Source organism: Atractosteus spatula, chromosome 7 (assembly GCF_055471065.1).
Source record: "Atractosteus spatula isolate fAtrSpa1 chromosome 7, fAtrSpa1.hap1, whole genome shotgun sequence".
Lineage (NCBI taxonomy): Eukaryota > Metazoa > Chordata > Actinopteri > Semionotiformes > Lepisosteidae > Atractosteus > Atractosteus spatula.
Window position 1 is genome coordinate 48,223,283 of NC_142712.1, and position 23,552 is coordinate 48,246,834.

The 23,552-nt window shown below is 37.7% G+C and overlaps 3 protein-coding genes across 3 annotated transcripts in view; all 3 read right to left on the reverse strand.

The window, feature by feature from the left end:
- Window positions 1-1,507: 1,507 nt before the first annotated feature.
- dnaaf4 (dynein axonemal assembly factor 4) lies at window positions 1,508-5,485 on the reverse strand. Its single transcript, XM_088922066.1, has 9 exons — window positions 5,363-5,485; window positions 5,110-5,257; window positions 4,612-4,745; window positions 3,872-4,073; window positions 3,636-3,775; window positions 3,274-3,383; window positions 2,678-2,831; window positions 2,353-2,458; window positions 1,508-1,617 (listed from the first exon to the last, which is right to left on the reverse strand). The coding sequence occupies exons 1-9, from the start codon at window positions 5,483-5,485 to the stop codon at window positions 1,508-1,510; spliced, it is 1,227 nt and encodes a 408-aa protein (XP_088778192.1).
- A 472-nt stretch (window positions 5,486-5,957) lies between these two features.
- pygo1 (pygopus family PHD finger 1) lies at window positions 5,958-12,538 on the reverse strand. The gene is made up of 3 exons (XM_088922067.1): window positions 12,371-12,538; window positions 11,221-11,315; window positions 5,958-10,801 (listed from the first exon to the last, which is right to left on the reverse strand). The coding sequence occupies exons 1-3, from the start codon at window positions 12,417-12,419 to the stop codon at window positions 9,650-9,652; spliced, it is 1,296 nt and encodes a 431-aa protein (XP_088778193.1). The 5' UTR covers window positions 12,420-12,538; the 3' UTR covers window positions 5,958-9,649.
- A 10,497-nt stretch (window positions 12,539-23,035) lies between these two features.
- prtga (protogenin homolog a (Gallus gallus)) overlaps window positions 23,036-23,552 on the reverse strand; it is a 57,035-nt gene continuing 56,518 nt past the window's right edge. The window contains exon 20 of the mRNA XM_088921525.1: window positions 23,036-23,434. Within this exon, the coding sequence (XP_088777651.1) occupies window positions 23,036-23,434 (399 nt within the window). The remainder of the gene's footprint in view (window positions 23,435-23,552) is intronic.

A 23,552-nucleotide genomic window follows, 5' to 3' on the forward strand; every position in this document is an offset into this window, starting at 1 on the left:
TTTGGTTACAGTTTTACATTGTAGAACTACAGTATATTTGAAACTTACCCATTGAGAAAGCTAATTTCTGTCATTCAAAAATTGTGTTAAAGTAAACTAATGGAACAATTACATTCCAGAATATTTTATTCTAATAGCATGTGAAGATAAATTAAAAGGTGTGTTTGTGTGCTCTATTCAGTTTTACTGAGGGGGATGAGGTGAATGATTTTGATAAGCGTTTTGTAGATTATGCAGGTGCAAACACACTAGACATTAAATATTATTGCCATTTATTACATCAGCATGGATGAAGACAATGGAATATGCTTGTGCGGAGCAGAAAATTGCTTGGAACTCTTGCTCTGTATCAATTCTGATTGTCTTAGCAAGCGTCAGTATGTTGCATTAATATAACATCATACACTATCCATTCATTTTCTAACCACTTTATCCAATTAAAGCATTGCAGGGGAGCCGGAGCCTATAGGCAGAATATACCCTGGACAGCACACCAGTCCATCAGAGGACACACAGGCAGGCACACACAAACACTTAAGGGCTGTTTTTCCTAGAAGCCGATTAACTACCAGTATGTCTTTGAATTGTGGGAGGAAACCAGGGCACTCAGAGGAAACCCACACATACACGGGAAGAACATGCAGTACAAACCTCATGCAGATCTCTGTCCTGGTCCAGAATTGGATCCAGGGCCCTGCGCTGTGAGGCAACAGTGCTAACCATTGCTGCACTCTGCCACCCTTAATGACATAAAAACTTTAAAAATTCCATTGCACACATGGAGACCTTGGCTGTAGGCATTACTCAAATATACAAAGTAAATACATCTCTATTTGGACCTTTTATGTCTTTCTAATGTTTTCTAACTTTTTTCTATCTTTCTAACTCTTGCTTGTGTGTGTGTGGGGGGGGGGTTCTTGCTGAAAATGATGTTTATTAAGAACTATTTACTTCTAAGAAAATATTTTTGACATTTTCACACAAAGTTTGAATTCTCCACTTTGTTAACACCCTGTATACATCATTGTAATAGTGTACAATCACTCTTTGAATTGACCAAAGACCTTCAAAGATTTGGCAGCATTAATGGAAAATGGAGAGAAAGATATGTATTTAGAGCAACAGAAAAAGTCCAGCTGGCATACAGAAGTAAAAAAGCTTCAGAATTCACAAGTGGAGTCTTTAGTATTATTTTTATTTCAATGTAATTCTAAAGAGTATTGTTCTGAAAGAAAATGCTTATATTCCAGACTGAAAAGACATTTTTTTAATTCTCTTCACTTCACCAATACTCAGTATCAAAACAACTATAGAAATGACCAGTAGTTAATACTGACTGAATCGGCTGAGATGCAACAAAGAAAATGGACAAACATTTTACATCTCAATTTACTTTTCTCAGGATCTTAACAAAGATGAACATTTTTTAGAATGACAGTTGAAAAAATATCTTTATCTATTTTAAACAGTGGTAGACATACAATGGCCTATGTTTACATCGCAATTTTCAGGTGTCAGTCACACTTCCTTGAATGATTTGTCGGATCCTTTCTGCATCTGCATTTATAGCATTGTTGAGAGGGTCAATCTTCAGAGCAGCTTGATAATCCTGAAGCCCTGTCAGAATATTTTCACATTTTTAGAGCATGAACTTGTCAAATCATTAAATTCACGAAGGAGATCTGTGCTGACATGTCACATAAACTTTACTCCACCAGGTGTCAGGGTAATACAGTGGAATGAGGGAAGAAATAACGTTTTTACTGTACAAAAATAACACTCCTAATGCCATTCTGATTCCAACAACTGTTCCATCTCAAGATCTTTAAGAAATATAAGAATTTTAATGACTGATGGAAGAATAAAATAATAATTCCCTTTTATTATTAATGTGCTGAACATTAGAGGAAATACAGTAAAGTACACTACTCAATACAGTCTCTTTAACTTCAATTTGGTGACTTCCTTTCCCAGTCCCGAGGGAAATAATGTTTCCCAGAGGGAAGAAAAGGTTATGATTTTAAGCTTTCTCTGGTTACCAAAGCATAAGATGCTGATCGGGAGCAGGTTTAACATGTGGCTGGTGAGATGAAGCTTGCAGCTGCTCCAGACACACGGGAGTCATTAAACCTAGTGATGACTAAAGCCTGGCAATAATTATAAAGATAAAAAAGGCCATGCTAAATGCTTTAACAGTCAGAGTACATTCCCAGTCCCGGTTTCTCTCAGTAATGAAGTTTTTCCGTACAGGTGACAACAGAGTTAAATTTCTGAAATAGAAAGCTGCCAAAGAGACGTAAAACAAAATTATTGTTTAACAAAAAAGATATATGGTGTTCATTTAATAGATACCTTCAGTGTATAATTCAAGTTCACAGAAGGCCGTGCCACGTCTCACATGAGCTTTCACTCTAGCATCTGCATTGTCAGCAACAGCTGGTGTCAAGAGCTCAAGTGCCTGTGGAAACATTTTTTTTTTTACTTTCTCTTGGATACATTTTTGGAGTGTAAAAAACTGCTTAGTTCATCTTTTTAAAACTTCTCTTAACTACAGTCTTCCTTACAAACATATCTCTCTCTCCAGCCTACTACAGGGATTTAAAACATTTTTAGTGACAATAAGGTGTCACTAAAAGAAAATCGACACTTGTTTAAACATTAAAGTGGAAGAGCTGACCTGAGAAGAGTCTTCTATGGCCTTGTGCAGATTTTTCAGTTTGAGGTGACAGGCAGCACGGTTTAAATATAAAGCTGGAATCTTATTGTTCAGAGAAATTGCAAGGTTATATGCATTGACAGCAGCAAGATAATTCCCGGTGGCAAACAATTTACTGAAAAATAAGATGAAAAAATATTGTTACTATTAATGATTCTTCCAATTCAGTGTCACAGGGGAGTCAGAGCCTATCCTGGCAAACAACAGGTTCAAGGCAAGAAATACCCTGGATGGGACGCCATCCAGAGACAGAGCAGACACAAACACAGATACACACAATTTGGCAACGTTCCCAGAGGCTAATTAACGTACTGGTATGTTTTTGGACTGTGAGAGGAAACCTAGAGGAAAGCACCCAGAGGAAACCCATGCAAACAGGGGGAGAGCATACAAACTCCACACAGATAGAACCCTAGGTTTTAAACCCAGGGCCCCAGTGCTGCAAGACAGCAATGGTAACCATCATGCCGCTGTGCCCCCCTTATTATAATGATAAATATTATAAATTACTATATCACATTTAGAAACTGTGTAGATGTCTGAAGGGTCTCACATACTTCCCCTTCTCCTTCAACCAGTCTGGATTCCTTTCTTCCTCCTTAAGGTCTTTCAGTTCTGGCACTTCAGCGTTCATGGCTCTCCTGGCATCAGCTTGCTTTTTCAGCCACTGTTTTCCATAAAAACTGAGTAAATGATGCCTTATTTTGTAAAAGCTATTACCATTTTAAATGAAAGCTATAAACAAGTATTTAAAAAGAAAAAAAGAAAAAGAAAGCAGCACCCAGAAAAAAAACAACACCGTTTTTACAAGGTAGTGAACACAGTCAACCACATTTTTTTCAAATTAGTAAAATGCCTAGCGAAAATTTCATTTTTGTGGCCACTTTTGTGGCATTAAGTCAGTTTTCCAAACACTCACCGCTTCTTCCTCAGCAACACGTGATTCCCGCAGAGCTGTGGGAAACACACGGGGGGTGAAGTGGATTCGGATGCTACCAGTGGCTCGTGGAGGTCGTACGTCTACCTGTTTTTGCTTGTCCGCACTGTTCTGCTGACCTACTTGAAGCAACAACACAATAAGCAATCATTCTCACATTGTGCAGACATATTGGCAGGCCTTGAAGATACAAACTGCTTCATAAAAAAAGAATTTACCAAGTTTAATAGTGTCTCTGCCTCTTGAGGATCCTGAAGCAGGTTTTTGGCTTGTCTTTTTTTGCCTTTCAAGGCCCTGCTGGGCCTCTCTCCACTCTGTCTCTTGCCTCTGCTTCTCTTTCCAAGCTTCAAGCTCCGCTGTAGCTCTCTGGCATTCAGATTCCTTAATGTTTTCAATCCTGTTTCTCTCCTCTTCTTCCAGCTGAAACAGCAAAAGACAGATATGAAGTCCAGGTTTCTGAACCAACCTGCACTCAAGCTAGCATTTCATAGCTATTAAACAATTGGAAATATACTAGCTATAGTTATTCCTTCCCAAAATAAAACCATCACTCATTTGAAGGTTTAAGAAGTACAGTTAAAATGATCACAAATGGAAAAAAAGACTGAGTGTTTTGAGGCTGAATATTTGCATGCTTGAGCTTGTGGCCACCACAGTGGCACAGCTCTTGGGCTGTGGATTCAGTTCCATCCTGGACCTTGAACTTACATGTTCACTTGGATTTCCTCTCAAAGACATCTGGGTTACACTAATTAGTGTCTCTAAATTCTGCTTGTTTCTGTGTGTGTCCCATCCAGGGTGTAGTTGTTCAGGATGTACAGTATCCCTGTGCTTCAGGGATAGGTTCTGGTGAGCTGAGACCCTAACCAGGAGGAAGTGACTTTCTAAAAATGGATGCATTCTTTTTCAGCCTAGTAAAGAATCAGACTGGGCTGCTCAGAGAGAAATGAAGTCTCACCTTCATCATTGTCTCAAGGGCGTATTTTCTATCTTCTTGTCTTTTTTCAGCTTTGGTTTTGGTGTCAGCAGCTGCCTTTTCCTGAGCCTTGAGGACAGCACTTTCTCTGATCTCCTGCAGCTTGTCTTTATCAGCTAAGGTAAACATGCAGCTTGTTCAAAATACTTTAGCATTTATCATTTACAAATTGTGTTTCATAAAAATTGTAGTCAGTCACTACTTTTTTGTACTGAAAACCTTTATTTATATACATACTGTGTGATAAATTACAGTAGTTTTTTTATAGAATAGGTCCATACAGTATTATAAATATATACAATGTACGTCCGAGTATGTAACCACGTGCTATCAATAATCCACTGCTATATTTGAACGCACAGAAATATATATCTAAAGAATAGAAACGTCTAGGGTGATCATTTCTTTTAGGAAATTAACCGCAATGCTGTCATTGTCAGATCTGTTCGAACTATATAGATAAAAGCACAGCTACAGTACCGTTCTTGATAGTGAGTTCTTCCCACATGCCTTCCTGCTGTTTGTGTAAGGTGCAGATGACAACTCCATTTCCAATTTTTGCCACGCTTCTATCATCATCTATCGGTGCAAAAAGCATTGCTTCAAACAAAAAAGGAGGAAAACTGACCTAAAGGAATAGACGACAGTTTTACAAAATCGAGCATGTTTCATGTATTGATTTAATCACTTCAGCAAACAAAGACACTAATTGTCTCATACTTGTTGTGATTACCTTCAGATAGTCGTCCGTGGAAAATATGTCTACATTTCCGCGCTTAACTCCTTTCAAAGGCACACTTATATAAACCATTGATTCCGTCTGCGTCCACGAATAATCTTTTACAATCAAAGGCATGATTCGTAGACAGAAAATATCTTTTAAAAGAACAATTTTAACACAATAACAAAGAACAGTTAGGTTGCTAAAGACGCATTTTCTGTTGCTGGGGAAGGACGTGCTGCTTCCGGTCGCACTCGGCTTGGCTTCCTGCTTTTCTTGTATCGGTGTTTACACTGTTTCAAACGCAGACATTACTATTGTTACAGTACATTCTAGCCTTTCAAATTTACGGGGATAAGAGTGTTGTTGTTCTTTTGTTTCGCTGTCGACACCGATAACTTTTAATTTAACGCTGAAAAGTTCCTGAAATATCCATTCTATAAAATTCTGCTATTTAATTTATTTATTAATTTATACTTTCATTCTTTTTGATCGTGTCTGGGATAGCTAGAAGTGATTGTTACATAAAGTGTAATGTAGTTTTTTTAAACTGATTTATCTGACAATACATTGAATTGATTCAAAACATGCAAGAGAAAAGACAAAATCATTTAAAATTTTTATTCAACACCATCTTCAACAATATAGACAGAGCATAGTCTTTTAATTGTATTTGAAGTACTGATATTTCAGTGGTACAAATATGTCAGCTGACGACTAGTTTTGTACCTTTCTGAGAACTTAGAAAAAACTACTATAATCACACTAGGTATGGAAAAAGCACATTTTTGAGGAGTTACAAATCATCTTTTTATACTGCAGTTATATTACATGTACATTCAATACCTGAAATGAAATTATTTGCACATTATCATTAAATCTAGCACGTTTCTAAAATGCCATGTAAGTTGTACCAAACATCATTAAACAGCAACGTAGCAGGCAAAAGTAGAAGATAGCAGACACAGCTGCAGAAGGAGTAGAAGAATTAACATCCCTCAGAAACTCAGAAAGCTACATATTTACCTTGATGCAGCAACACAGTCTCATTAATATACAAACCAGCACATTTAAGGCATCTGGTGTCAACAGTCATCTAGTGTAAATATGTACAGAAACAAATGCCAACAGTACTCAAGATTAAACATTCAAATTTCAAAGATAAATTCTCTTTAGAAAGCAGTGTGCAATAACAATTATAGCCCTGTCTAGCTTTTATTGTATAATAGTGCTTAAAAAACAGAAACAAAAAAAGACCATTTTCTGTTTGTCTTCTTTGCTTGAGTAATCAGACAGTATTGGTATTATTCTATTTTAAACCTGACGGGTGTAATGATGGGTAAATGTATCTAACATTCACTTCACCTAACGTAGAAAAAACATAAACTAAAGCTTTCCTTTTATGTCATTTCTTTAGTAAATTGTATTGAACCTGTTCTCTTATTGGCATGGGACAAGGTAATATCCATCTTTATCTAAAATCAACTGCCTTACCAAAGCATCCTGAATACTGAGCATTCAGCTACAATATTTCAAAATATATTATATAATAGTCGATATGATGTAAAACCAAATATACGTCTGCTTTCAACTCAGATGACCCTGAAAGATGTGCAGTAGTCTATTCAGTTGCTAACACAAAGGGGCCTGTTTAACGCCTGCAGTTGAAATACAACAATGGTTGCAAGGTGTTATTTGTTTCTGGTATTAATTAGCATAACAAGTTAATGGTCTCCTTTCGTTTCTGTAAATACCAGCACCAAATCTTAGGCCCATAAAACAAGTATTTTCCAGGTCACCACCCAAGCAAAAAAAAAACAATTTTCAGTGTCAAGCCACTCTGTCTGAAGGGTTTAATAATCATTTACCAAGAACAGAGGTCTACAGAAACCTTACTGCAATCACATAAAGGAGCTCCAATACAAAAAAGTCATCCACAGCTGTGTCTGGTTTGTGGTACTAGGTACAGTATACTGTATAAATGCATAGAGAATGTCTGTTTTCAATGCTATCTCTCCAACACTAATCCTGAGAACAACCATGTCTATATATATGCTCACACATTTCAATGCTGGTAACATTTTATCAGCCACAGTGTACTGTACATCAACTCAATAGCCCCCCTCACATCAAATAAATCAAACCTTAGTATATTAAAATCATAAAATATTTAAATATTTTTGTATTACACAGTAATTTAGTTCATATGGATGAATTGCTGAACAGGAAATTGAATTATATTTCAATTTGAATGACACACATTTACCCTTTTACTCCCTACATTTGGCATTTCTGTTATTTTAAAAAAAATGTAAGCATACATAATGTCACCAATGTGGAACAATTTAAAATATTTTATGTACATGCTAAGCATTTGACTCCATTGCACAGGTTAGCAGTACATAAGCAAACAAAACAGTCCCAATAGATCATATTCCAACAGATTAAAAAAAACAAACAAAAAATGCAATTGGAATTTTCCATTTCTTGTTTCAGCACATACTGGTAACATAACCAGTACTCAAATATACTGTAAGGAACAAGTACATATTGTGGAAAAACACCACGAAACACAATATTGTGCACAAACCATTATCTCTCACCCAAAACGTTTTATTGCAATTTCAAATGCTTTTCTGAAATTAAAAAAAAACATAGTGTTCTTAGACTTGGAGAGATGCAAAATTATACACAACATCATAATTACCTCCTCTGATTTCTACTTCCGAAAACAAATTGTACTAGTGCCACAATATTTACTGTAAAAAAATATCACTTTTATTCACCAAAACATTTGATCTTCAAAATAGGAAATTCATCAACTTGCTACACAACATAATCAAGATAATACACTGCTAGAACACATTTACTTAAATGTCACTGTCCAATATGCGAGACAATGCTCTTTTCATTCACAGATGACAAGGTCATACTGAAATGGCAAACAATGAAGTACATGGAGACATAAATCAGAAATGAGTTTTGGAATACTCAAAGCCTGTTCATTAAACTGTGATGGCATTTAACTTCACGGATTACTTTTCTTTTATTGTTTATTATAGGAAACTGGCCTCCAGCAGCAGTCACAAAATCCAATCTAGCAATTGAGCACTCCCTTGTTGGCTTTCCTCAGCTGAAGCTGACTTGATGTGGAACTGACTCTGCTTTTGAAAACTGTTGGAAAAGTTCATCATGCTGCAGGTCTAAATTGGCAAGGATTTTCTGAGTCTTAGTTTTTGAAAGAAGAAAACAGATTGTGAACCTAGAGGAGGAACTTAGGCATAAACCACAATTTATGGTATGATTTAATATTCACTTTGGTTAACATCCTTTATTAAACACTGGTTATTATTCAAAACAGCCCAGAGCAGTAATTCTACAACCAGAAGGACAGAAGGAACAAGTGTCTCTTCTACACTCTGTACCTCTGTATGGGGCATCTGTTCAGTATCCAAACTACAGGACTACACCTCAGTTAAATGGAGTGTATCATTCTTGCTACATTAAAGGGCTGTAGACCATATTGTACATGTGTATCTTTGCTCTATGTAGTTATAATTGGTTTACTGCTTTTGAAGTACTAAGATTATTGAGTATAGCTTTTCTTATTATATTTAACTGCATTGCTTTGCTTCACTTGGACAAGCAAATGGACAAATTCAGTCTCAGTGTCTTATACTGAAGGGAGATAAAATGCTACTGACAATATATAATAGTCTAATGTGCGCTTCATGTACTGTATGTTAGAGGCATGCTGACAATTTTGAAATAGCCTGGATTATATTGCACGGCTAAACTGAAATTTGACATTCACAGGTGACTTTATTTAAGAATCAAATGCAATTTATAACTAGCTCATTGCACAACTAATCCTTTGCATTTTAGTACCTTTGTAGAACAAGTTGCAAAAATGCCTCCTTTTACTCCTTAGCTCTTTATGCATTATTAATTATATCCCTTATGCACCTAAAGCTTTGGTCACTTTTACATTTTTGAAATGCAACGTGACACAACCACACCAAATTTTTGTGATTTGTTTTTAGTGCAAAGAGTCATAAAACAATTTCAACTGCTTGCTTACCCACCTCCAGGAGCCGCCACAACCAAAATGAAAAAACAAGATGTTCTAATCACACTTTTATTCAGAACTCCTTACCCTGTTATACCAATACTGTAATGTGATTTTATTCACGTTATGTTCATCAAAGACGACCATCAGCTCCTGGTTTTCAAAACACTGCCGTAACCATTAAGAGAAGAAATCCCCTTCAGGGTTTTCCAAGGGGACAATGGCCGCTGTTATCCCTCGGCGTTAACCGATTGCTGTCCTGCTAGCTCTCTGGTTCTCATCAGGGGGACACCTTTGCCTTCCATGCAGGTATCACACCCCCACACTGCGGACACCTCAGCAGTCAGAAGATTGTAGGCTGTCTCTGTCATGCCCGTGCAAACCCTGTGGAACCATTTCTGACAGGACGCCTCACACAAGATGGCTTCCTGGTCATCGTTGACTTCATTCATACAGATTCCGCAGGGATATACGGGATCGGTGGATGAGTGGCCCGGCCTGTTGAGGAGAACAGCTGTTTTATTGCTGCTACTGCCACTGCTGCTCCTCTTCGGGGGTGCCTGTTCCACAGCCCCGCAAGGCTGCGGAGGGATCTTCTGAGCATCATTATTGGGGTGGATGCCGTTCAGCTTGTCCAGAGTGTTCGAATGACTGCCATCTTGATTTGCAGGAGCACTCCTGCTGATAGCTTTCAGGTCAGCACTGTTGTCCTGACAAACATTTTCCTCGGGATTCTGACTTTGCTTACACGGGGCCGGGTTTTGAGAGACGCTTTTACTTGTGGCTTCGCTAAAGTCTTGTTTTGGCATAGGAGCGCTTGTCTGGTTGAAGTTATTCTGTGGCTGCATAAAACCAGGACTTGTGTCCATGTTAGGCGCCATTGGTGGATTGATATTTGAGTTACCTTCTTGCCCAAAGTTCGGGCCTATGTCGGAGTTCTGGGTCATACTGTGTGGGGGCATTTGGCTGAAGTGGTCTCCTGGCCCAGGCCTAAAAGGCTGATTAGGTGGTAGGGGCATATTGTTGTTGAACACTGGGTGATTTCCGTAACCGGGACTTTCATGATGCCCATAGTTAAAGCCCGGAGGTCGGTTAAAGCCCATGCCCATTTGGTTTTGAGCAAATGGGTGGAGCTGATTTCGCATTGGGTAGGGACCTCCGTACGCAGCGGGCATCCTGGGGGACATATGGGGCGGCATCCGGTGAGGGCCATATCCACCGAAACCTTGGTAATGAGGGTGACCGAAGTAAGGGTTTCCAGAAGGCAGCGGCTTGTACGACGGGGTATTGTAGTTGTCATCAAAGGGGTTTGCAGCTACTAAGTGTTCGGCACTTGGGTTTGGTGGTGGAGCATATTCAGAAAGAGGTGCAAATGAAGAAGCCTGCAATGAAAAGCGCAGCGAACACACCTTTAGCAAAGCACCGCACCGAACCGAAGAAAGGCAGAACCTCCAGTCCTAGCATTGTGAAAGCACAAACTCTTCCCTGGGAAATGAATCTGCAAAACAGAAACTTTAACTGAAATAAAGTCCCACGTCTTCGATTTTCAGTGGAAGACTTATAGTCCCCAGTTCCAAAATTTCCACAACAACACATTACAGCAGTTTCCTAGTCTGTTCTTTATCTTTGATGCAACACTTGCAGGGTATCCTTTGAGGGAGTAGTTGAACATACATAAAGATGAGACAGAAACACTGTAAAAATTATTCAAAGCTTGAAACCTAGTGTGTTTGGGCAGCTCCTTACTGTTACTCCTTTACAACTAATTGATCTACAACAATAAAAGAAGCCATACAGCTACCTGGGTGTTTGACTTGCGTTTTTTCTTATCAGGGCTCCCCAGAAGTGTGCCTGGCCCTCCTGGCCCTCCTAAGCCGTCCAACCCTCCATCTCCACCTGTGAAATTTCACCCAAACTCACGTTATAAATTTGCCTTTTACAGTGACTGAACACGTGAACCAAAAGTCAGTTTGGGCATATGATAATTTATGCTATGAGACAAAATATTCATATAGCAATATAATTGATTTTAAAGCATTTTATATGGAAAAAAAACTATTTTCTAGTTCATGGTGACATATAGAACATTTTTAACATGTTGTAACAACACATTCATGTTCACATTGTAATAAATCACTAGATAATGCATTTCATATAAATATAAATAATATACTGTATAGACATTGCGAACTGTTTTACAGTACTTATCAATGTCTTTTGAAACAATCCCCAATGAAATGCCACTGTTCTGTTACATGCACGAATTTAGCTTTAACTGCTTTTAAAAATAAGCGTGTTTAAATCACATAAAAAATGAATTGCAGCTGGATGTATTTAATATTTTGCATGATTTGATGAAAACTTCCAAAAACAGGCGTTCCATACGTACTGTATGCTGAAAAAGTAACAGTTCTTACCAAACTATGACATCTCTGGCATTTACAAATACATTTAAAAAGATGACAATATAACAGACTGGTTTTTCTCATAAGAACCACTTATTTACCGTAAGAAACAATTCTGTCGCGCTAACCGGAACTCTTGACTGTCAGTACATTAGCTAGCTACTGTAACTCCCAACTTGAAAAGCGCAACTTGTGGTTCGCCCTGTTCAAAATGCACTTTCTTACATCTTAAACGTCAGCTGACTATTCAGTTCTTTTCATCAGTTTCATTTTGAGATATGCACATTCCAGCATATCATTTCTGGGGGTATTTCGTGTGAAAATATTCACAAGACGCATTCATTTCTTTTGAAAAGCCTGCTGCGGTAAGCGAGCAATTCTGAGACTTTTCATTCAATTCTTCAAAGGCCTTACTTGAGGTAGGCCGACAAGCTCCTTCACAGTCATAATTATGGTTGAGACTTGTGTGCAGCGTATCTTGCCCCCGCAACACTGTAACATACAATGCACGAACGGCAAAAAGAAAACAGCGAAAACGCACATTACCTCTATTTCTTTTAAGAGAGATGGTGTCTTTCTCCTGTTCTCCTGACATTACAGGGTGAAATACATGACTCAAGGGGGTAAAAAAACAGTATTTCCTTTAAAAAATGCTAAAGGTAAACGCACTCTTCTTCTCCCTTCGCAGCAATCAGAGCACAGCTATCTGTGTGCAGGAAAGCTGCAAGGGCTTGTAAAGTTTGGGAGGAGCGGACTGTTTCAACTTCGTGATATAGTTGTACGCGCAGAAAATTGCGAAAAGCAGGAGTGAGTGCGAATCATTTATCCCCCGAGCGTGTAGCCAGTACGTTTAAACTATACCTATCTTTTAGTTTAGTAAATTTGAATGTAAATTATACAATACAGAAACCCCTCCATATTAGCATGTGAGTGTGTCTGCGCTCCTCTGTTTGATGTGGTAGTGCCGCTGTCAGACCGTGTGATAAACCGCGGATGAAACATTACAAATGGAAGTGCTGTTACACCGAGGTGCCTACTCATCTCATCTCCCTGCCCCCTCGCTTTGAGCCACGCACAACGATTGCTATTTTTCAGGAGCTTTTCCCGGATCAAAATGATTCCTTAAGCCAGGCATGCAATTATGTTTCACGAATTTATAAAAAGGCCAAGGGTACTCGGTCCGAAATTGCAGCTTCACGCCAGGCGTTCAAGTTCAGCGTGTCGCTCGCGTCGGGTTTTTTTAAATGGCAGGCGAAACAGAAGTTGAAATAAAATCACGCAAATGTGTTTTTTTTAACAGACGGAGGTAAAATGTCAGTCAAGTTAAAGAAAAGAAACGCATAGACATGTTTGTTGTAAGCAATGCAAAAAAAACTTGCAAACTGCCATGAGATGTACGTTTAATGATCGAGTTTTGGGGGCTAATTTCAATTGGCTGGTTAGTGTAACGAGTTTAAATGATGTAACAGAACTAACTTTTTATTTAAAAGAAAACAGGAAGACGTGCGAAAATTGAAAAGTTTTTTTTTATATTTGCAAATATCCTGAGGTTTGATAGACTATCCCCATTTTCTTGCTGTTTTACGATAACGTTTTATTTATAATAACAGGTTTATATTTTGTCCTTTGTTGATACAGTATAATATGATAAAGAGCTCCGTTCATTTTTCCTGCAACTAAATTGTTTACGTTAAACTCCAAGGAACTGTTGGACATTTTCTCCGAGCTAGTTTGATGTCCTCCTTTTTTGGTAAGGTGTTAGTAGGCGTCATTTGTATGACACCTGAAGAAGGCTCCACGGCCGAAACGTTGTGTTCTCTTTCTTCTTTTTTTCAGCATGGAATAAACCTATTACTTGTTCATTTGTATTATAACTTGGTGCTGGGATAGAGTTCAGTTGTCAGGTTTATTACAGAGCTAATGTATAAATTTGTTACTTAATTGTGTGTTGTCCACATACAGTAGTAGCTGTTGAATGGACAGGCCACAATTCCGTGAAATACTTTTATTTGCGATATACAGCGTATAATATTTTAATACAAATAATGTAAAATTACTTTTGAAAATGACAATTTCTTTTTAGAATCTCCGGGTCCGTTCCTTGGAAATCATCTTCCGTGCTGACGGAATGTTAAATGATTCCGTGAAGTGTGTACATTCCTAATGAGAAATGTTGGCATTGCTCGTGTAAAAATAATGTTAAAAAATGCTGTTGTAGTGCTTTTTCATCGATTGGGTTTGTTTTACATAAACAGCAGTAAGGGATGCTAAACTCAAGGAGTGCGCTAAACCAGATGTTATTTATATATCCCTTACTGGTAAGACTGTTTATTGCCTTTGATGCAGTAATTCTTATCGATTTTATTCACCAACACATAAGGTTTAACTGGGCCTGGGCACGTGTAGAGCTGGGGTCAGAGGAAGAATTAATGAAGAATACACAGTTTCGAAATTCAGTATGTTGTCTTGATTTGTTTCGTGAAGGTTATGTGAAGTAAGAACGTACTCTTTAAAACGTTATTTTAAAAAAGTGGCATTTAACAAGTCTTTATGCAAATTTATAAATGATTAGTTTAAATAAGTATACTAAATTAAATTAATATAAAATTGACATTTTTTGTTTCCTTGTTTTCTACAGTAACAAAAGCCGTAGTAGTAGTATAAAATCTTAGGTGATCATCCTTCCTATCAATCAGGACCAGAGGTCAATACCGTGCTGTGTTTCCTGGGTGATGAGGCTGGATTCACTATTGGATGTCAGATTTTGATTTGTCCTGGGCTCAGAGATGCATGGATTGCCTTGATATTGATCACAGATGGCCTTCCCCTGAAGCCATAAACTTGATGATAGGTTGTGACTGCTCCTTGCAAACACAAAGAAGTGGATGATGCATTAACAAAATTCACATTTCCCTTTTATAGAATGTAAAAACAGCCTGTTTCTCCCAGCCACCACACCTAACTTAAGGAAATGTTTCATACAGGATGAGTCTAATGTACACTACAGATGCTTATTCTTTCCACTGTACTGAAGTCAGAACAGACATCAATTGTCATATCCTAGTATAAAGCCCACATTTACAGTAAAACATCCAAAAACTGCTATTGATTTGGTTATTACAAGTTATCTTTTTTGGGTCTGTAAAATCTCCTTGAAAAAGCAAAATGTTGTTGCTTTTTGACCATAGGATGAGTTTTGTTTTCTAATCCTCAAATAAATCATATTTACAAGGCAGAATATTGTCATATGCAAGTTGTTGTTTTGCGGAAATGCTAGACTGCCCTTTTACAGTAACAATTGAATGAAATTAAGCATTTAACACAATACTTTTGTGGTTTATGTATTAAAATAGAATATTAATGATCATTGATTTATACATTTTTTTTACTTGTTCTTTCTAAATCAGAAGTCACTGAAGGGATTTGAAACTAAATAATCCTAGCTGTAAAAGATATTCAATATGCTACTGAATTTCATGATTTCTAATGAATATGACTTACAAGTTTGGAAATAATGAAACATTTCAAATCCAGTACTGAAGGTATAGCCTCAGAAGGCACAAAAACTTGCATAATCACTGTTTAATGAGCTACTATATTGTGCTACATTTAAGCTCTTTAAACAAACCCTGAATCATGACACTAGGGAGCGCAATTCTCTTTCATCAATTTTCTAACCACTTCATTGAGTACAGGGTCGAGGGGGAGGTGATGGCCAGAGCCTATCCAGGCAATCAACGGGTGAAAAGCAGGATACATCCTGAACAGGACACCAATCCATCTTAGGGCACACACAGACACACATGCAGTGACAGCAGAGCTAATTTTCCTAGAAGTCAAATTGTCTTTGGACGGTGGGAAAAAATCAAAACACAGAGTAAACCTACACAAACACCAAGAGAACGTACAAATTCCACACAGGACCCTGTGTCAGCACTGCGCCACCATGACAATCTGCACTCTTTTAGTTCAGTGCAGTTCAGTTGAGAAGAGAGCAATCCCCGATGTAGCTGCATGCATCTAATTTAAGCTTTGCAGTCAGGGGTAGCCTGATGCTTATGTATTACAATTGCTGAACAATTTGGGCCAGGTCAATAACTGTAAAAAGAAAATTAAACAGAATTACAAAGTAGTATGTATTGGCTTATCATTGCGTGAAACATCTTGCAACTCTGCCGCACACAGTTAAAAGTGAAGGATGAAATCCATAAAATGTAACCATTTCATATCAAATTAAAAAGCAAAAAAATCCTTTAGTGGGAGCCCACTGTCTTCTCATATCCTCTGCTCAGTGCTCATGATCTTCAGAAAGCAATTAGTGCGTTTCTGTCAATGCCTCAGCTGCTGGTTGTCTGCAGTGCTCTGCATCGAGAAAGCAGACCCAGAGATTTAAGATTAGAGGTATGGATTTTGCAATCAGAAGAACAGTGTGTAATACTGATACGGAGAAGAAAAAAATCATTAATGAGAATAACTTCACTCCTCAGAGCTCCCCAGTATTTAATACCCATCCAAGGGAGATCCATATTCTGATTCCAATATTGAACAGACAAGGACTAGAGGAGAGATTTATCATTCCTCACATAGTTTGTTCTGTGTTCTTGAGGGCAAAGTTTTATCTGACATACAGGCATTTTTATTTTCTAAAAAGCTAATATGTGGTTAATAAAGGCTTAATGTGGTGATGGGGGATCTTTTAAAGAATCCCAGACAGAAAACATTACTGTGAGTCATTTGCGAAGAAGGATCCTTGAATGCCATCTTCAGGGTATAATGGAAATGTGTTGATATCAAAGTTCTGCAGTTTGGAAAGCATGCTGTTAATTGTGGCTAATTAAGTTACTGTGTTGAACAGAGCAACTGCTGATGTATTCCAACAGGAATGCTTGCCAACTTCTTGGCAAATCTCATCAAAGCCAGTTTCTGAGATCTGATTTTTCTCCAGATCTCTCCCTTGAAAAGCTAAGAAATGGGACTGAGATGTGCTTTTCTTGGTAGTGTTTAAGTAAATGAGTGTGAATACAATAGAGTAATCACTTCCCACTGCATGATCGATGATATTGATTGGCATTAAAGGCAGCATATGTTAAAAAATAGCTGAGGTTAATTTGCTTTTCTGATCCTTTGCAAAGGTCACAATATGGACAGATATAAAGGTTACTAGGTGTAACACAAATACTTTAACAGTCTGCAAGCGGGCTTGAAGTGATGTATCACTTTTATTGTTTTTTTGTCCACATAACAGTTACTTTATGGGAAAACAAAATATTTTAAAAAGTATTACCTGACCAGATAATTAGAAAAATGTAGACCAAACCATCCACAGGCTTGAATTGTAAAGCATGCAGCCATTAAATAATACGTGTTAGTATTAGTATGATCAGGTAGTGATATGGTAAAAATTGGTAATATCAGGTTCCAGTACATGGTATTGTTCATGGAGATGTTCATGATACTTACCAGCTCTTACTTTCAAACATTATAATGCATTTGGCCACTCAGCCAAACAAAACCAGCCTTGTGCACTCTAATTTTTGAAAGACTTCAGCAGCATTTAATATACTAAAAGGAGCAGCATGATGTACATAAGTATGATAAATATATTCCACAAGGTGGCAGTTTTAAGCATATAACTTGAATGAACGGATTCCAAAACAATCCAGGACTTGAAAAAAATGTAAAGCCCCAAAGACTTTAATAGTCAGTGACACTTTGACTTTGTGAGCTGTAAATGTGCAACAGCTCAGATATTTCTTTGAACATTTTAGAAATTTTGAAGAAAATTCTCACCATGCGTATAAAACTGTTAATAATAAATTCATGCAGGATCTGAGTTACAGCTTCAGTCTAGATCACTTGAGTCATCCCCACAGGTTTGTCAATTTAATCACTGGTATAGGATTACTGCTGTGATGTATAATTGATCACCTGCTTTTCTTTACACCAGTGCAATCTGAATCTGGATCTAGGGCCTGGTCTCCCTGCACAAAAGGATCCTATAAGACTTCCCATTTACCACTAACACTGCCTTGTTACTATCTTCCTAATCTGTATAATCACAGCCATACAATGAAAATAAAGGTAAGCTTTTGACTTCTGCCTCTTAATTTCTGAGACAGCTCCGTCTCCCACCTGTTTCAGCAGTCTACCTTTCAAATAGGGAAATGATACCGTCAGGTTTCCACTCAATCATCCAACCTGTTTCTCTTCATTTAGGCTCCATGTTTTACTGCAGCTTTAAAGTGTTTTTTGTAAAAAAAAACTTGTTTGGAACATCTTGAGTGTTAAAAGCATTAGCAGCTGATTTTGCGATCTAGAAAGTATCCTAATTACACCGCTACACTGCTAAGAGCAGGGCCACAAATCAGTATATTGATCAGAATTTCCATGAAACACAACAATTTTGCAATTTTCATGAAAACTTTTATTTAAACTGTGCAATCCATAATTTTGACTTTTATTAAGAGTTAAAACATTTGGCTTGTATACTAGTATTATATTTTTGGCATGAACTTTGTTGTAGAATAGATAAAGCAGGCCTGTTCGCCAGGCAAAGAAAGGATGACTGGAAAACTTATAATAAAGAAAAAAAATATAAAATTAAAACAAAAATATAATTACAAGAGGTACATTCACAATTCAAAGCACATGTTGCCTGTCACTCAGCAATGGAAATATGGAGCAGATTCCCCTGAGTAAAATTTGATATAATCCAGGTCCACCTACCACTGCTGAAAGAGCCAACATTGCCTTTACCAATAAACACGGCAGCTGAAGTTTCGAAGACCCAGGACACCTGAGATTTCTTTCATACCAGACTGGCTCTTCAACTTCATCCCTTTTATACTGTATGTCCAGAACAAAAATATCAGCGATCCAAAACAAAGGAAAATTAAATGACAAAGGATGAGATACCACTGTCTCTCACTTAACACTGACCACTTGCAATGTTTGCATTCAATGGTGGTTCTGTTCTCTTTAGATCAAAGGCTGGAATGAGCACTAAAGGTAAACTATGAGAATGTTACTGGACAGACGGCTGATAGCACAGTCATGCACTTCCGATCTGAAACTTAAACAGCACATCCTGCTCAGGCATGACAATGTGAGCCGGTTTTATCATTTGCAATATTTGTTTACCTGATGACGAACACGTGACCTAAACAGAGCTTGATCTTCCAAAGAGACTCTTGTCACAACAGCCAGGTTTTAACACATTTTCGTGAGCCATCGTTATGGTAAATTGAGACCTGGGAAAACCCAGAGAAAGCTTTTGATCAAAATATGAACATTCAGAAAAGAGTGCTGAACATACTTGCACATTCCAGCCTTTGTTAAGAGTAGAAATTCTAAGAATGTCTATACATTCACAGGCATGGATGAATATGAGGAGCATTAAAAATGAATCAAAGAAACCCAATTAGGGAAACTGGCTTGCTGTTTCTTAACCCAGCCATTCTTTGCAACACAGTAAGCAAACTGGCATCTCATCACACATAGTGGGAATTGGTAGTTACCATTTATGCATTAACATTACACTGGCTCATTACACAAAAAGAAACAAAAGAAATAATATAAAATGCCAACACTGACAGTTTAACCCAGCTTTCCAGATTAACGCTCATCTAAAATATTTCCAGAAGTTTTACTCAAAATTTTTTCAAATATTTTACACACTTCAGGCATCTCCGGGCAAAAACCAAAAGGCAGTCAGTACACATCAGAGCGCTGAGCAAAACGAATGATAATACAAGCATTTCATTTAGGCAGAAATAAACAGGACCACCAACACTGTTCTAAAAAAAAAATCAATCAATTTTTTTGCTCAATTGTTTTTTAAACTAAAGCGCAAGTGGTGCACCACTGTCATCTTGGTTTGTACTCTTGGGAGACACCCACATATATAGTTGGAATTGAAACATTAATAATAAAAAAACATTTAAACATTTTAAATGACAAAAACATCATGCACGACTATGGAACTACACAGCCAATATGCAGAGGTAACAGAAGGAAATCTTTGGTTTACATTGTTTGCTTTTGCAAATAAAGAATAACTGATTGTGTCACTTTTCACGCAATAATGTACCCTTTAATTAGTCAATTAGCTCTGAGAACTACCAATGCCATAACACAGACAGAGGAATAAAAGATCTATATATCTAATATGCCACCTATAATAAGCCCACCAACTTGTTATAACACTTGGGTTTTCAGAGGAAACTGATTTTTGTACTATGTGGAAATTGATAATGTACATTAAATTATTATTATTGCTCTGTTATTTATTAAAAAATAATAAAAGCACCCAACATTCCCAGAGCATTGAGAGATTACCCGCATCTCCACACATTTGGTAACACAATGAGGGCACAGTTACGTGCAAGGCGTCATATTTTACTAAAAGCAGCATCTTAGCTGATCCATGGGAATCGTTATTTGATCTTTGGCTTGGCATGATGATTCCTCATCATAATGTTCCATGGAAAAGCTAAAAGAAAGAAACAGCCAAGGAAGCAAACAATTCTTTGGATAATAGCATTTGTCACCATTGCATATTAGCTATAATCTAAAACTGGAAGATGACACTAATCTGAAAGACAAGCGCCAGACTGATAAAACTATGCTTCTATTCTTGAAATAAGCATTACCTACTTTAAGAAACAGAGATAATTAGAATGAGTACTCAGTAGCACTTATAAGCCAACAAAAATATATCTTTGGAGGTAAAAGGTTTTTTGGTGTATACATAATTTTTTGCTTTGCTTGATTTTTGGTTTTCAGCACTTATTTCTTCACACTCTCACTCTCCCTTTGTGTCAGAGGGTCAAATCCTCCTCCTCAAGGTGGTTCTGAAGCCTTATTCTGTTTCTTATTATCTGAAAGACCCTTCTCACTTTAAGGCCATTTTTAAAGCTTTTAAGATTTGCTGTATTCAGTACAGCATTTTTTTTTGTTAGTAACTACTCTATTAAAATATATTTAACGAATAAAAACCTGCTATAAAACAAGAGACACAGATCAATCTGATAAAGGCCATATCTCTGTAGGTGAAAAGAAATTTAAGCTGATTTGTTAGTGTCACATCACATTGGCATTTCTAAGCTGTGAACCATTATTGGCACATGATTCTACTGAAATGTTCTTACAGATCTACAGCAACTAGTTGCTATTATAAGCAGTTCTAAGAAGATACCCTGTCAGTTAACCATGTAATACAACATAATACATGGCATTACAAATGCAATAAACATTGTTCCCTGAGCTTAGGAAAAATAACAAAATAACACTACATAACACATACAGGAGGTAGTATAAAACAGATTGTAAGGGCAACACTTCACAATAAAAAAAGCTTATTTAAAATGAACAACAAAAGTAGATTTACTAAAGCTTAGGTTTTCTTTGTTTCGAGATATAAAATGAATATCAAAGATTCGTGAAAATTATAAATATAGGATATAATGTACAACTATAAAGTATATATGCCATAATGCATGCGATTATAAAGGCTGCACATTAAGATATTTTATTACTCACAAGGCCAATTTCCTAACGCTAATCCACTTACTGTCAAAAATGTGTCAGCATCAGAATGAGCTGTGTTTCAGCCCAGTGGAACCTCTCTAAAGGTCAAACAGCCTGTAGCGGTGTTGTGCACCCAGTTAAACTCCCAAGAACAGAGTTGTGTTAGCTGATCAAACATCAGAGCCACATCCCTAACATATCGATGTCTGACGTTTTGCAATTGTAAAGCATTCATCCATTTTCAAACTGTTTTATCCAATACAGAGTTGTGAGGGAGCTGAAGCCAAACCTGGCAATCAGAGCTATTCCAGTCTAGTCTTCTATCAGAAATGTGCAGCAGATACCATTACATTTGATTTCACACATTAGACTGCTCTCAGCCACTACTTATTTCAGCAATACATATGTTTCTTTTCACTGGCTGGATGAGATCAATTATCTCCCTGCTACCTTGCTATAAGTGAAATGGACCTGATGGCCTCCTGTCATTTTGGAACCTTCCACTGCTGATAAAGAAGAAGTGATATTTTGAACATTCATGCAATGAGAATATCTTTGAAAAACGTATGACAGCTGGAGTGCATCTAAACCAGTGCCAGCTGATCCTTTTTGTGGCAATTTATAAATACATCTTATAAGTATTATGGAAAGTCAGGAATGGGTTCTCATTCACTGGTCATTTTCCAAGCAAGTATGATCAGTTCCATTAATCATACTGTACCACCAACTCCTGAACAAGGATGCATGGTTTTCAGACACTATAAACAACTGACAGAGATGGCATTCAATGAAATAATTGCTGAAAGATATATATGCAGCACCACCACCTAATGAGATAAATCTCGTCTACACTAGTGACAGTCAAGAGATGTACTCAGAATACCAAGTAGCAAGTGTGCTAGTAAAACTACATACTCCAGCTGAAATTATATGAAATATCAGGGAATTGTTGTCAGCTGATACTGATGCACAGATGGAGAAAATGGGATATGTGGCAAATTACTTTGTTCTAAACCAAATAATAAAACCTAACAAGGAATGCACCAGCTCTCTGTGAAAAGGCCATTTGGGTGAAGATTCCCGCTAAGCATAAAGCATTATAACAACCCTTTTTCTAGAGTTTCAAAAACTGTGCAAAGAGTCTATTTAAAAAAAAACCCTCAGGTCCCTTAAAATGGCTAGAAAACCTAAGCTTTGAGCAAATAATGCACCCTTACAATCCCTTACTTCAAAACAAAACAAAAGACAAACAATGCAACACTTATAGCAAAAACAAACTATTGCTATCAGGAAGTATCAATCGTTACATAACCTAAGACACCTGTTATGTAACGCAGGTAAGAAGTAGTTATTAAATATATAGTGTGAGTTCACCACGTGGTAAACTGAGGTAGATATACAGCAGAAAGGAGTTTAAGATCCCTTTTGCTCCAGTGATATACTCTTTTAAATAAAGTCAGAAATGTAGCAGTCATTTTTCACATTTTCGACAATCTTTTTGAAACATTCATGGTGGGTGAGATTTTTTTTCCAAAAAAAAATAAAAGAAAACATAAAAGGAAACACATTCATTAAAAGTAAAAGACGCTTGAATACCCGGAGCCTGAGCTCGGGGTCCAACAATCTTTTTGGCTTTCCTGCTCATTGTCTTTTAGAACAGAGGAGACGGGGTGGGTGGGGCTGTCAGAGGGGAAACACAGACGAAACAGTTGCCATGGAGTCTTGAGGCGCTGCAGAGACGTCACCAGGTGCCCCTTCCGACAGGAGTGGGGGCTGCCCCGAGGTGGGCTTCTCGAGAGAAGGCCCTTCCTCCTCCTGGACCAGGAAAAGCTCTTGGGATGGAGGCCGTGTGTTGTGGCCCGAAGACAGGTTGGTCATTTCCATCTCGTCATGGGAATATCTTCCCGAGTCCCCCGTTTCATGGCTGCCCTCACTGTTCTGGGAATGCTCGGTGTCGCCAGCCGGACCAAACAAGGCCTGGAGTGAGGCAGGCTGGTTTTGGCTGGAAGGGCTCTCCTCTTCGTAGGTCAGCACTGTTGTCCCTTTTTGGTAAGAGCAAGTAGTGTGGCTTCTCCTCTGAGCCTAGGAATACAGAGAGACAGCGAGAAAATGTCAGCGCTTCGAAATTCAGGGAATGTTCCCAAATAAATGGTCAGGAACATTTTTTTCCAAGAACTTTTGGATCATTAAGCCATTTCCT